Raw genomic sequence first — 13,932 nt, 5'->3', positions numbered from 1 at the left:
ATCGCATAGAACCTGTTTTAAGGAACATACTGATTTGGAATGATATGTCGTCAAGAATGTGCCATATTTAATTATTTATATTTATTGCTTTGTTTATATTATGTTGTAGCTTCTTTTCAACCTGCCCTCTTGGCTTTATATAATGTTCCAATACCAGTTACAAGTATTTGCCTTTAATCTTTACTCTCAACCTACATATTGGCATCTATTATATTCTATGCACCTCCTGCATAATGACAAAGTTGAAAAGTATAATTTAAAATGTAACGTAAAATAAAACACTCAACATTTAATTTTGCCCCCCAAAAATCCTATGGTGTATCCTTTCATTACAAATTCCACTGGTCAAGTGTGACATGCAAGTAGACTGGGTGAGTATCATGTTTGAGGAGTTGACCATTTAAGAAGTTACTGAGGGCTAAGGCACTAGCATTTTGCAGGTGAAAGATGGTGGAGCCAGTCTTTGTGTTACTTGGTTCAAGATGCTATTTCAGACAGTACTCTTCCATACGTTTCATAATGAATATGGTTTCCAGCATGGAAAAATAACTAGCTTGAGCAGTAAACACACTATCATCAACATAGATGAATTTCCACAATTTGGACATTTATGTACAGATTAATACGGAGCGTGGCAAGAACTGATCCCTGAGAGAGGCCATTGACTTGGTATCTCCATGAACTGGTATGGTCAGCCATGTGTACTCTGAAAGGTCAGCCCAGTAGCAGCAGTTCAACCAAGCATGTGGCCCAATATGGCAGGACTCTCAATATTTTCACCAGAAGACCGGTATGCTCGACTGTGTCATAGGCTGCTGTTAGATTAAGGAGCACAACAGGGTGGTTGGGGCAAGTACTTGGTCACAAATGCTGCAGGCACGACAAAAAACAGCTTTAACTGGGCTTAATGCAGCATCGACTACTGAAGTTATACATTGAAGGACCAGTCACTCAAACATCTTATAGTAAACACTCAGGAGGGAGATTGGTCGGCAGCTCGCTACTGACTGTGGGTTCATGCCTGGCTTCAGTCCGCTCGTGATCTTAGCTTGGTGTCATACTGGTGAAATTTGGCCTTCAAGGACAACAAGGGCGAAGAAAAGCGAGAGCTAATTACAAGCTTGTAGACCAAGCTTCTTCAAATGTTTAGGATGCATGTTGTCATAACCGGCTGCAGTACCAGATTTCATATCACGCAGCACAGAATTGAATTTTGTTGGTTTGAAAGCTGCTGGGGTCTGTTGTTTCAGGGCATTTTAATGCATCATGTACTCTCCTCTCCATTCAAAGACTCCTGTGGACTCCTGCCATTTTTAGTAGTTGACTGACAAGGATATGAGCTGACACAGATGGTCGACTCTGCTGATGGATGTTGAGCAGCACCCAGGCGATAGATGAGGCTCCAGCTTATCTGTTTTGAGCAAGCAAAGTCCATCTGTGAAGTTGTCTTTTCTCAACGGGCTTGTTGAACAGCATTAAGTGATTCAAGCAGATGGTCTAAAATATCTGTGTCACCAGATTCCTTGTACAGTTTCAATATTGCAGTGCACTCTTGTCCAGGCACAACTTGTATGAGACAAATGCCATGAGGGAATGTGAATATTGCACTTTTATAGATGGTGCCACAATAATGTTCATAACCTTCCTCCATTGGGATCATATGCAATGGATGGTAACAATTATTCATTGAACAGTCTGTTTAAACAAAGTCCAATTACCTTTCCAGAAGTTCAACCTATTTTTTTGTATTTTTGATGAAATGTAGTCACAGACCCATATGGATAATTAATGGTTGGTGTTGACTGTGAGGGACGTTGTCGAGAACAGTGCATGATGTTGGTTGTTGGGGACTGTTTATTGATGTAACCCAGCAGATGCCAGGAGAGTAGTCTCGACCACCATCTCACTGCGCTGTTAAGGGTCATGCATCAGGACAAGGTCATTACTAGACAACAATTTTGTAACCGATCACATTCTTTGTTGGATTGTGAATAACCCTGTCTGTATGGTGGATATCATAAAGACTGCAGCAGCTGAAGTGAGGCCTATTACAACTTTCCTGGGCAGTTAGTGATGGGCGATAAATGCTGACTGTCATCATCAACTATATCTCGCAAACAACATTTTAAAAACTAGCGATCAGTAGTGGAAACCCTGGATGGTTACACTCTCATCTGAATATATTATAGTCAGGTTAGATATTTCATCTAAGATGTACAGTTGTCCATTGAGCAGTCAATGCAAAAACAAAAAATAGGATTCCAATAATCATATTCTTAGACTGCATTGATAAGAAACATGTGACGTCAGCCTCACCAAATGGGTTCCAGTGCACAATTATATTAAGCTATAAGAGAATATTATTTAACAGCAAAGCAATAGAAATCTTTTTGCCAAGATTGCAACCAGGCCACAGTCTTAATTTATTTTTAATCTACCAAGACTATAAATTTTTTGGCTGCAGATATATTTTCTGTTGTAAAAATAACTTCAGCCGATTAGTACTAACAGCTGCTAGTTTTAGCATTAATTTATAAATGTACTCCATTGGGAGCTTTTTTTGAATTAAAATCTGAAATATATTGGATCAAAAATTAAGGTTGGAGGCTTCCTTCATACAAATGCCTCCGACCTGAAAAAAATCTACATAAGTAACTGATGGTCTTGGAGGAACGAACGCAAGATCACGGTCGGAGGCCTAGATTCGCTGTGCAGCACATGAGGAGATGCCTTTCAGGTTCGCAAGTCCAAGCTGGAGTCACGTGGGTCTGGACAACCAATCACGATGCAGTATTCTCATTGATAATACCGGTGCAACATCGAGAATCCGGAGTTCCGGACTCCAGGACGATCAATGGCAGGGTCGTCCGGAATCCGTAAAATGTTCCGGAATATGGACCCAATGACCCTGCCCTTACCGCGGGGCCCCGCCCGAAGCTAACAGCTCCTCAATGGGACCGGCCCACCCGACAACATCCTTGACCAGGCCCCGCCCGACAACATCCTTGGCCAGGCCCCGCCCGACGATAACCGTGGCCAGGTCCCGCCCGACGACGACCTCCTCGGTAGGGCCAGATGGCCGAACAGTTCCTCGGCGGGAATCTCCCCACCCCTTTCTGACGCTCCAAAATCCGGAAATATCCGAACCTCGGCTCGGTTGTTTCCGGATTCATGATGTTAGAAAGCAAATTGAAAGTCTGGGTAAGCCCGGAATCTGGAACGGCCTCGGTCCCGAATTTTCCAGATTTTAGGTGCTGCACCTGCAATGGGAACTCCGTTTGTACGAGTTCCCATCACTATCAATGAGAAAACACCCAAACACCACATCATAAATAAATAAAACACCTCACATATTTAAAATTAATTGAAATTAAACGTAATTAAATGTTTTAAAAAATATATATATTTTGGGGATTTATTTATATGTTTTAATAGTATTAAAAATAAACTTACCTTAATGGACAGGCTTCTTACCATAAAAATGTGTATTTAAATTTAATTTTATATGTTTAGCTGGTAAAAGTAGGCGATGTGCCTGCTTTTCACCAGGTGTAAAAGGTGCAAATAGCCCAATCTCTGCCACGCAGATGTCCTTCTCCCGGGGATGTGGAGGATCTGTCGAGAAATCTTGACAGATCAGAAAAGCCAGTTTTTAGCGCATGTGCATCTCGCCCTGAAAACTGGCTTTTGCAAGGCCTTGCCGGGTCCGTGCGCACTTTGTCCGTACCCGGCGAGGCCGGAATTTTAGGCCCATTATGTATCAGAAAGAATACAAGGGTCCTGTTGAGAATAAAATCTTTTGATGTAATACATACCATCTTCTGAATGTGCAAATCATTGAATAAGCTTTCATTGACCTGGTAAATGTAGAAGTCCTCCTGGCTTCTTGTCAGTAGTTGAAAACTGTGGGACACTATATGCGTATGCCCTTCCAAACAAATGTCGTGAGCCTTGCCAGTTATCACAGTTGAATGATGTGAAAAATATGCACTTTCAGATCTTTTTACAGTGGGTTTTCTATCATTTGACAGATAATGACAAACACAATGAAGGCCAGGAGAAAGCCAGTGCCACTTTTGAATGAAAGTGTTAATGAACCTCTCCGGCGACCAGTTACACCTAGCATGCACAGAGTGGGTTATACACCGTGAGTAATCTGCAAAGCAAGTACTAAAAGAGCTAATACTTTGTTCTCTTTACAGGCTAGGTTATTTGGTGGAACATTATACATTCACAGCTTTATAATGAATAATTCTGTATTAACAGTTTTAATTTAGAATACATAATTGTAGCTACTTTACTGTTATTGTCCTCAATACTTAGCAAGTTGAGTTTTTAGATTCTTGGGATGTGCAGTACCATAATAAGAAGTGAAACACCACAGTACACATTGTAATTTACTGTTTATGTGAACAGAAAAGTTGTAGTCACATCAGGTATCGGACAAACGTTAGCGTCCTCGACCAGACCAACATCCTCAGCATTGAAGCACTGACCACACTTGATCAGCTCCGCTGGGCAGTCACATAGTTCGCATAACAGACACGAGACTCCCAAGGCAAGCTCTCTACTCGGAACTCCTTCACGGCAAACGAGCCAAAGGTGGGCAGCAGAAATGTTACAAGGACACCCTCAAAGCCTCCCTGATAAAGTGCGACATCCCCACTGACACCTGGGAGTCCCTGCCAGAGACCACCCGAAGTGGAGGAAGTGCATCCGGGAGGGCGCTGAGCTCCTCGAGTCTCGTCGCCGAGAGCATGCAGAAATCAAGCGCAGGCTACGAAAAGAGCATGCGGCAAACCAGTCCCACCCACCCCTTCCCTCAACGACTGTCTGTCCCATCTGTGATAGAGACTGCGGTTCTCCTATTGGACTGTACAGCCACCTATGAACTCATGTTAAGAGTGGAAGCAAATCTTCCTCTGTTCTGAGGGGCTGCCTATGATGATGATGATGATGATGATGATGATGACAGAACAAATAATTATAATTCTAACAATGATGCATCATTTTATTTACAATGCATGATTATTGATAAAATTATATAATTCCAAACCATGGCTGAAACATTTAATGATGAAGCATCCATTTTAAAGCTACCTGTTCCTGAAGGAAATAAACAGTAAAGATAACCAAAGAGAATACCGAAAATTATAAAAATAAATTGAAAAGAATTAAGTAAAATATAACTTGCTACAAAAGGTGTAGTGCCGTCACTATTTATGAATGGAAGAACTGTGTATTTTGCATTACACTGAGTTTTTCGAATGTTTGTATTGAGTACAGTTTTTTTTTACTCATTTAGTTATCTACATGTATTTGTTCTGCACATCATTTATCCAGACTTTACTTTTTACATACTTTTTAGGTTGGGAACTGCTCTGGATAAAGATGAAAGTAGAAGTCCTAGTACAGAGAGCAACCTCTATTCACAGCAAAGCTCTCGCCCACCTACTCGAAGTGGGAGCAGAACAAGTATTTCTGAGTTTGGTGCTTCTCCTGTTCGTAAGTTGAAAAACTATGTTGATTATTTGGAAATTCCAAGAAGCTAAGGAAGGTTTATTACTTAATGGAAAATAATTTGCTGATTTCTATTAACTGGAACTTGTACATGTATATATTGAAGTATTAATAATGTACTTTGTACAATATTATTTTGGAAAAAATCTGATAGGCTAAATTTCTCAACCGGCACCACCATCTAGCTGATTTTGGTGGATTTGGGGCATAAATCTGTTAAGGGATGTGTTTCATCACATCCCTGTCTCTAACGCCCCCCCCCCCCCCCCCCGTGCGCCGATCAAATCTCCTCCAATTCTGGCTGCTGTGTTGCCTCTCCCAGGGCTTGGTGCAGCGTGGCCAGTCGATTGGGGGGGGCGGAGCTAGGGCCCTGTGCCAGAAACAGTGCCGGCAGCTCTCCACATGCGCGTTGGAGTGTGCACGCATGCACAGTAGCTCCTGCCCCCAGCCTCTGTGTGCGTGCTGCAGCGTGGGACCCGATGCAGCATCCTGCCCCATCCCGGACCAAGTGGCCTCCCACACAGGCCGGCTGCTGTTGGTTGGTGCGTGGCCCAATCCCGGGAGGGGCGGGGGGGGTGCGGAGAGAGAACGAGTTTTGATCGGAGGGGGGGTGGGAGGGAGGGGGGAAAGAGTTTTGATCCATGGGGAGAGGGGAGAGTTTTGATCGGGTGGGGGGAGGGTGATAACTCTGTAGCCAGTAATTTTAATAAGCTTACTCAAGACTTTCCTTAACCCTGTTGATGAAAATACTTTCCTAACCAAGTTAATAGAAAATACTTTCAAATACATCATAATCAATTCTTGAACATTAGATTTGGTGGAATAATTTTGCTTGAATTTTCAAAATATTTAAAAGCATAAAACAAACAGTAAATTTCCAGGCTATATGGTATAAAATATTTCTATGATGGTGGGTGAGCTTAGGCGGCTGGGAGAACATAAGAATTACAAACAGGAGGTACTTCTATTTTTTTATTTGGATATTTTGAAAAAATTATGTAAATATGTTTTGTCTCTTTGCTACTTTTATTTTTGTAGTTTAAGCTTCCATGAATGCTTCTGTTGTGTAGTAAATTAACTTTATGAAGTTTGTCATATGATGTCCTGTATAGCTGTTTGATTTTATTCACATTCTTTAGTCAAGTCATTAAGTTCTGCTGGCCTCCGATGTACCTACCTGCGCTGATTTCTTAACTCTCCGCAAGGGTTTTTTTAAGATACTCCAGAAAAATCAAGTTGCTCCAAAAGAAACGGAGCCAGTTTTGAGCCCCACATATGGGCATATACATACAAATTCAATTTAAATGAGGGAAATATATAGCCTTCACTGTATTTCCCATCACTGCCTTCCAATACTGATCCCAGGGCCCACCTGTTATACCTCAGTGTCCAATATTCAAACATCAATAGAGGGAGCCCTTGGGGCTGGGAGAATCATCAAAGAGCTGGTCAGAGTACAATATTATACATGCCCCGCAAAAATAAATTCTCAAAGATTCCATTCCCTTCAGATAGCACAGTGGTTGCTTCCTCCTACCACTGTAGCAGGCCCTCAAGCATGTTGCATCAAATATGTGCCTCCAGTTTCGGGCAACACCTTAGCGGAAACCTCATCTCCCACAATCAAATTATCCCAGGACCAGAAATTCAGTAAAATTCCTACTTTCATGCCCCAAAATCAGAAAATCCAGACGTTGAATATGTTTGCAGATGAAAAGCATAAATCAACTTATTACTGACACAAGGAAACAGAGAGAGAGAAAGAGAGAAATGAGATGTTAAACTGAGGGCTTTCTTTTTGGCAATCTTATAAGGCAACGATTGATTGAAGGCTAATCGTCCAAGACAATAAAAATCTGTAAAATTTTTCACTAACATTGTAAGGTAATCAAGCAAAACTCCAGGCTTTCAATCCAATATTGTAACCAATTTTATTCAACCCTCACGAGTTGTACTCTACAGATATTTATGTCCTCCCAGCAGTATAGGAACCATTGTGTTCACTCGACTATTATCATTCCTTACGCTCTTCTCTCTATTTTCTTCAATACATCAATGTCATTTTACAATTAGGATGTCCAAAATTATAGGGCTAGAATTTACACTGGCCCACCGCCCGGTTTGGCAGTATTGGCTGTTTTGGTCGAGAACCGGGTCTGCGAAAAATTCCCAGCTGAGGCACGCCGGCGGTTGCGAAGTCCACAGATTGCCCTGGCACGATCTTTGGCTGAGCGGGGACCCGTAGGTAAGTATGAAAAACATTTTTTAACAACACCCAGCTGGGTGGTAGGTAAGTAGGTCTGCAAGAAAAAGGTAAGTGATTGGTTTTTTACTATTTATTTTCAAAAGCTGTTGGGGTGATTTAATGTAAAAGTGTCTTGGGAATGTCTTTTGATTTTTTAGCTAGGTTTTTTGAAAAAAAAATTCTTTTCTTTTTTGCTGTTGGGCCCAACCCGCAGCCTCGCCCGTTTTCTTTAGGCACTGCCCAATCTAGCCGAAATTGCACTTTTCCGCCCAGATTGAGGGTGCAAGGCCCATATTTTCCACTGGGCGGATTTTAAAAAAATATTTCGGGAAGTTTTTGTCGGCGATAATCTTCCCAGCCTTAGTGTTTTTTTGGGTGGCAATCGGGCTCTGGCGTGCTTTGGGGAAATTCTATCCCATAGAGTTTTTGCTAGGACTAAAATATTACATTCAAATTAATATTTTTTTATTGAAATGTTTTGATTGTATTTCTGCAGATTTTGATCACAACACATCACAGTTGGGTTCCCCCGTTGATGATTTTGATCAGGAACTTACATCAGCTGCATGTTCATTTGGTGCCAGGTCATTTGAAAAATTGAATAGACAGTCTAACAGGTGAGGAGACAATGCAAATACTAAAATGCACAAATGTACTGTACAAGAAAAGTCTTTATGAACTTTATGTCAAAGTGTGTTTTTTTTTAAACTTATATTTCCATCCATCATTGCTCATTGCACCTATAGGAAGTTAACCATTCCACTAACATAACACTCGTGATTATATTTTAACAATATGTACTTAACAACATATTTTTACCTCTTTTTATAGTAAAGTGTCTTGTATCTGTCATCTGTGCATCTGTTTTAAAAGTTAGCTTCAAATTTTTCCCTAATGGTCTACAATCCATTAGTGTAAACTCAGCAGTGTAGCTTTTCATCTTTACCATGTGGGTATTAAGCATTGCCTGGACGGACCACAAAGAAGAAATTCTGGAGGGAAAAAGAAAGGATTTCATGTTCCAAACATGACCCGTCAGATTTTCCTTCCATTTAAATTAACGGGAGGAAAACCAGGCGAGCCTCCTCCCTGCCCAATGATTCTCTCTGCACTCTGCCCAGGTAGTAAAGATGAAAATCCACGTCAGCATGGTTGTGGCAAGGCTGATTGAAGTGCAGTGCAGCCAGCATTAGTGGTCATTAGATTTATAGCTGCATTCCCTTCCCTCCATTTTACCTTCTACCACTGTGTCTTCCCCTTTATCCTGGAATCTGATTTATCCACTTAATAGAAAAATGAAATAAGACTGCCCAACTGAGATCCAGTTGTTTAATGATCCACTTGCATTGTATTTTTGGTGTGTGCATCAATGCAAAAAAACTAGGGAGTGAAATCATTGGACTGATGGCACTCCACCCTGAGGAGATAGCTTCACATTGCTTTGGCTTTCCACCAGGTGCAATCTAACTAATTCGAGAGATTTTTAAAGTTTTTTTTGTTGGCAAAGAATGAACTGTTCCACTGGTTCTTCACTAACATTCAAAATTTAAATAGAGTTTCGATGGTAATGAGCAGAGCATTACAAGCAAAGAAAGTCAATCTCTGCTTGCCTGATCAGTGAGCAATACAAAGCCAGCAATATAACAGCACTGCTAATCTGCTTGCTTTAAGCAGGTAATTGTCTCAAAATAATATCTTGATTTTAGAAATTGAACTTGCCAAGGATCTCAATTGGTTTTTGTACTTGATCATTAACTAAATGAAGAGACAACTTTTGGAGGGATGGAAAATCTCTATTTATCATTATATTGGATCCGATACTCTCCACTTGCCTGGATGAGTGCAGCTCTGACAACACTCAAGAATCTCAACACCATCCAGGACAAAGCAGCTCACTTGATTTGGTGCACCTTGGCTGCAGTGTGCACCATCTACAAGATGCACTGCAGCCCCTCGCCAAGGCTTCTTCAACAGCACCTCCCAAACTCGTTACTTCTACCGCCTAGAAGGACAAGGGCAGCAGGCACATGGAAACACCACCACCTACAAGTTTTCCTCCAAGACACACAGTATTCTGACTTGAAATTATATCACTGTTCCTTCATTGTCCCTCCCTAACAGCACTATGGGAGTACCTTCACCTCACCGATTGCAGCGGTTCAAGACGGCGGCTCACCGCCACCTTCTCAACGTCAATTAGGGATGGGCAATAAATGTTGGCCTGGTCAGCAACGCACAGATCCCATGAATGAATTTTTTTTTTAAACAAATAGATTGAATAATCTGCTTTTGAATAGTTTATGATTTGAGGGAAGAATATGAGGTTCTTGCTGAACAGAATGGAGTCCTTCTGTGATTTGTATAAAATGCTTAAATAGTGCAGTAATATTTTACACAGTGCATCTGAATTAGTTTTTTGACAGAGTATGATGTTTTTGATATGAAGTTAGTGTTTGTGTAGAGGCTGAATTGGTACTTTGTGCTCCTATTAAATTCAATAAGTTCAAGAATTTCCATTCCAACATCAGCACATAGAATGAAAGAAGCATGCAAATTGTTATCAATTTCTTTACTACTGAACAAGAAGTAAATATAAATTGTTTAATTTGTTGAGGTGATACATTTGATAACTATTCCAGGTGGCTTTATGTTTTGTATTGTGAATTAACTATTGTGATGATAGTAGCATAGTGGTTAAGTTGCGGGACCAGTAATCCAAAGACTTGGACGAATGATCCAGAGACGTGAGTTTAAATCCCACCACAGCAGCTGGGGAAATTTGAATTCAGTTAATTATATAAATCTGGAATTAAGAAGCTAGTATCAGTAATGATGACCATGAAACTACCGGATTGTCGGAAAAAACCCAGCTGGTTCACTAATGTCCTTTAGAGAAGGAAATCTGCCATCCTTACCTGGTCTGGCCTATATGTGACTCCAGACCCACAGCAATGTGATTGACTCTTAACTACCTCGATACAGTCACTGTGGGAGTACCTTCACCACAAGGACTGCAGCAGTTCAAGAAGGCGGCTCACCACCATCTTCTCAAGTGCAGTTAGGGATGGACCGGACTTGCCAGCGATGCCCACATCCCATGAGCGAATTTAAAAAGAAATGTTTAATTCCTCCTAATTTTTTAGTTTATATGATGTAAAGTGAACAGAATAGTTATGAATGCTTTACTTGACCCTGATAAAAGTGGAATTATTGCCCTTTATAAAGGGCAGTTACATTATAAACATTCAGACATTTGGTGAATTTTGCTGTTACTGTAAAATACTAACATAAGGAGCAGCATTACTACATTTTCTGACAGTGGTGGCAGAATTAACTTTGTGTCAAGAAAATTAAATTATGGTTTAATAATCAGGTGTTATTTAACCTTAAACATTGTTAAGTGAGTGAGATATGCTATCAATGATCTTTTATTAATCGATTCTGTTGTTTCTGCCCTTGTAGGCAAAATGATTACATCGTTGCATTTGACAGTAGGCCCAAGATTCTAAGGACTCCAGATGTATCTACAAGTCCACGAAAGATCAAGACCCCAACAATTGCCCCTCAGTTTTCTCAGTCTGGTCCTCAACAGACAAGCCGTCCAAGTTCTGCTGGGTCCTCCAACAGAAGCAGACCGAGTGAGTAATAAAAAGCAAGGCGGATGCCTAAGTTTGTATGTAGTCTTTCTCCTCCCCATCCCAAAGATACTGCAACACGCAGCTTCACAAAATAGTGATATACAAGTCTGAGTCAATGATTCCTGCATGGTGAGTTCACCTGATGCTCAAGAGTAAATACATTGCTCAGTACAGTGGTTAATCATAGAAACCTGGAGGGCTACAGATTCAGTTGCCAGCCTGATGAGTTACCTGAGCTCAACTGGAGCAACAGTTGGGCTCTATAGTCGGTTGCAGTGTTCCTGGTCTAGGGAAGGGAAAAATCAACTTGTTTCTCATTTCTGATCACTATCTAGAAAGTACACATGTACGGGTGTTGGGTAAGCTATCTTGTGATGCGCATGAAATTTGAATACCGTTGTCACTCTGTCTAACTTCAGTAGGCTGGAAATAATCACTCTGTTCACTTGTCATTAGTTTTTCTCTCTGTTTTCTCTTTTTCTGCTCTATATTTTTTTGCTTCTTTGGTTTTTTTTTCCTCTCTTTCAGTTTCCTTCTTTCCTCTTCACAGCTGACCTGGCAGTGGGATGTTGCTAGTGTCTGGATGCAGGCAATATTCTTCTGTTTTTTTCTCTCTTGCTGCCAAGCAAGAAAAAACAATTTGGTGGCATGTGTATTAGGATGCAAGTGAAAAGACTCTGTTAAAACCTCGGGCTTGGGGCTCAGTCAGCTAGTAAATGTATGTATTTGTATACACTTTCTATTTTTCTTTGATAGCACTGTATTTTGAGAAATAGGCAATATCTGTCTGTCTTTAAGTTTTCCTACATTACAAGTGACTACACTTCAAAAACACTTAATTGGCTTTGCAGTGCTTTGAGATGTCCTGCGACCATGAAAGGCACTATGTAAATGCAAGATCTTGCTTTTCTTACTCATTTTCAGATCAATGGTCCTCTGTTTTTGCTGACCTTGATTTTACTACACTTCTGTTGGTTTGTGACATGGTTTTCCAAACAAAGAATTTTGTTGTGCATGCTTGATTTCAGTTGGGCTATTCATGTGTGGAGTCTTTTTGTTATGCCTGTGTAAAAGAATCATGCAAATACCATTATCTATCTGCAGCATTTATATATAGAAGACCCTAAATACAGCATGGATAGAGATCAAAAATAATACAGCTTTTCATTTTTACTATAAACATCCATTTGATAGATCAGGTATAAAACGGAAAAGCGCACAAACAAGCTCTGCAGTTAAACAATAAATTTTCCTGCCATTGTAGCAAAGGCACCTTAATTGCAGACAACATAAAAACTGATGCTGCTTATTGCCAAATTTTTATATTGTTCTGAAATTTTGTATTATGAACTGTTGACTTTGAAAGTGTGTGCTCTTCGTATCTTTTATCCTACTTTTTTATAAGTCATTGCTGTTTCCTGTTTAATGCTTTCATTGGCAAATCCAAGCATTGAGGAGGAAATGTAGTACTACAAACAATTTGCAATATAGTTGGATCGTACATATCCCAAACAGCTTTCGTAGATTTTTGTTACTTTTCCCAATCACAACCCAATGTTTTCTAAACTGGAAACTCTGAAATAGTAAAATGTTTTGAATTGCAAATAGGCTGTTCAAAGTAGTTTGCTTTGGTTATAGACCAATTGTTATTCCTCAGCAGCAATAACATGGTATTCAGTGAAATTTGGTGGCCTAATCATGTTATTGATTGGTGGAAATCATTGTTCTTCCTTGCAAAATCCATTCTTAACTACATTTATGCACTCACAAAAGTTGTGAGCCAGATTTATGTTTTGTGAACTTATTTTTCAATATTTCTTATACAACGTATATGCAATGTGTTCCCTTTCTGGTTAAGCTTCAGCTTGGTTTAGTTGATAGCATTCATGACTCTTGAGTCAAAAGATTATAGATTCAAGCCACAATCCAGGACATAGGACCCAAATTTGGCTAGTACAGATTTCTGGCGCACTCACCAGAGATGCGCCGCTTTTGTAGAACTCCAAAAGCGCCAAGAATCTTCAGGTCGTGTTTGGCCGCTCCCCAGCCTCTCCTCGATGGTGGCGTAGCGTGGCAACTGGATTCGGGGGCGGAGCCAGGTCCCGGCATTGAAAACAGTGCCGGGACCTCTGCACATGAGTGCTAGAGTGTGGGTGCATGCGCAGTAACTCCTCGCCCCCAGAATCTGTGAGTGTGCTCTGCAGGCTGTGTGGGAGGGGCCCGAAGGGCGCCACCCCTATCCTTGGCCAAATGGGCTCCGTCATCGGCAGCCCTCTGCCTTCCTTTCACATAAAGATAGGACTTCTATTTTTTATTTGTTATTTGTTAATTAATTGCTTATTACTTTTTGTGCTTTGCTTTGTGCTTTGTAAATCTTGATGCTTCGTGCAGGTCCTCTCAGCTTCCTTTATTTTTTATTTGTTATTGAATGCTTATTTTTGTGCTTTGTTCAGTGTTTGGTGCTTCAAATGTACTTAACAGCGATGATTTCTGAACTCTCCGCAAGGGTTTTCTGTGCGAGCCACAAGT

At 40.7% G+C, this 13,932-nt stretch overlaps 1 protein-coding gene across 6 annotated transcripts in view; it reads left to right on the top strand.

Annotated features, from left to right (window-relative positions):
• LOC139265897 (lisH domain-containing protein ARMC9) overlaps positions 1–13,932 on the top strand; it is a 182,921-nt gene that overhangs the window by 150,406 nt on the left and 18,583 nt on the right. For all 6 annotated transcript variants that reach the window (XM_070883456.1, XM_070883460.1, XM_070883459.1 and 3 more), the window contains 4 exons: positions 4,032–4,147; positions 5,369–5,505; positions 8,262–8,382; positions 11,228–11,403. In XM_070883456.1, the coding sequence (XP_070739557.1) occupies positions 4,032–4,147; positions 5,369–5,505; positions 8,262–8,382; positions 11,228–11,403 (550 nt within the window). The remainder of the gene's footprint in view (positions 1–4,031; positions 4,148–5,368; positions 5,506–8,261; positions 8,383–11,227; positions 11,404–13,932) is intronic.

Source organism: Pristiophorus japonicus, chromosome 6 (assembly GCF_044704955.1).
Source record: "Pristiophorus japonicus isolate sPriJap1 chromosome 6, sPriJap1.hap1, whole genome shotgun sequence".
In the NCBI taxonomy this organism is placed as follows: domain Eukaryota; kingdom Metazoa; phylum Chordata; class Chondrichthyes; family Pristiophoridae; genus Pristiophorus; species Pristiophorus japonicus.
Note: the sequence above shows the minus strand (reverse complement) of the source record. Positions and strands in the feature narration are given on the sequence as shown.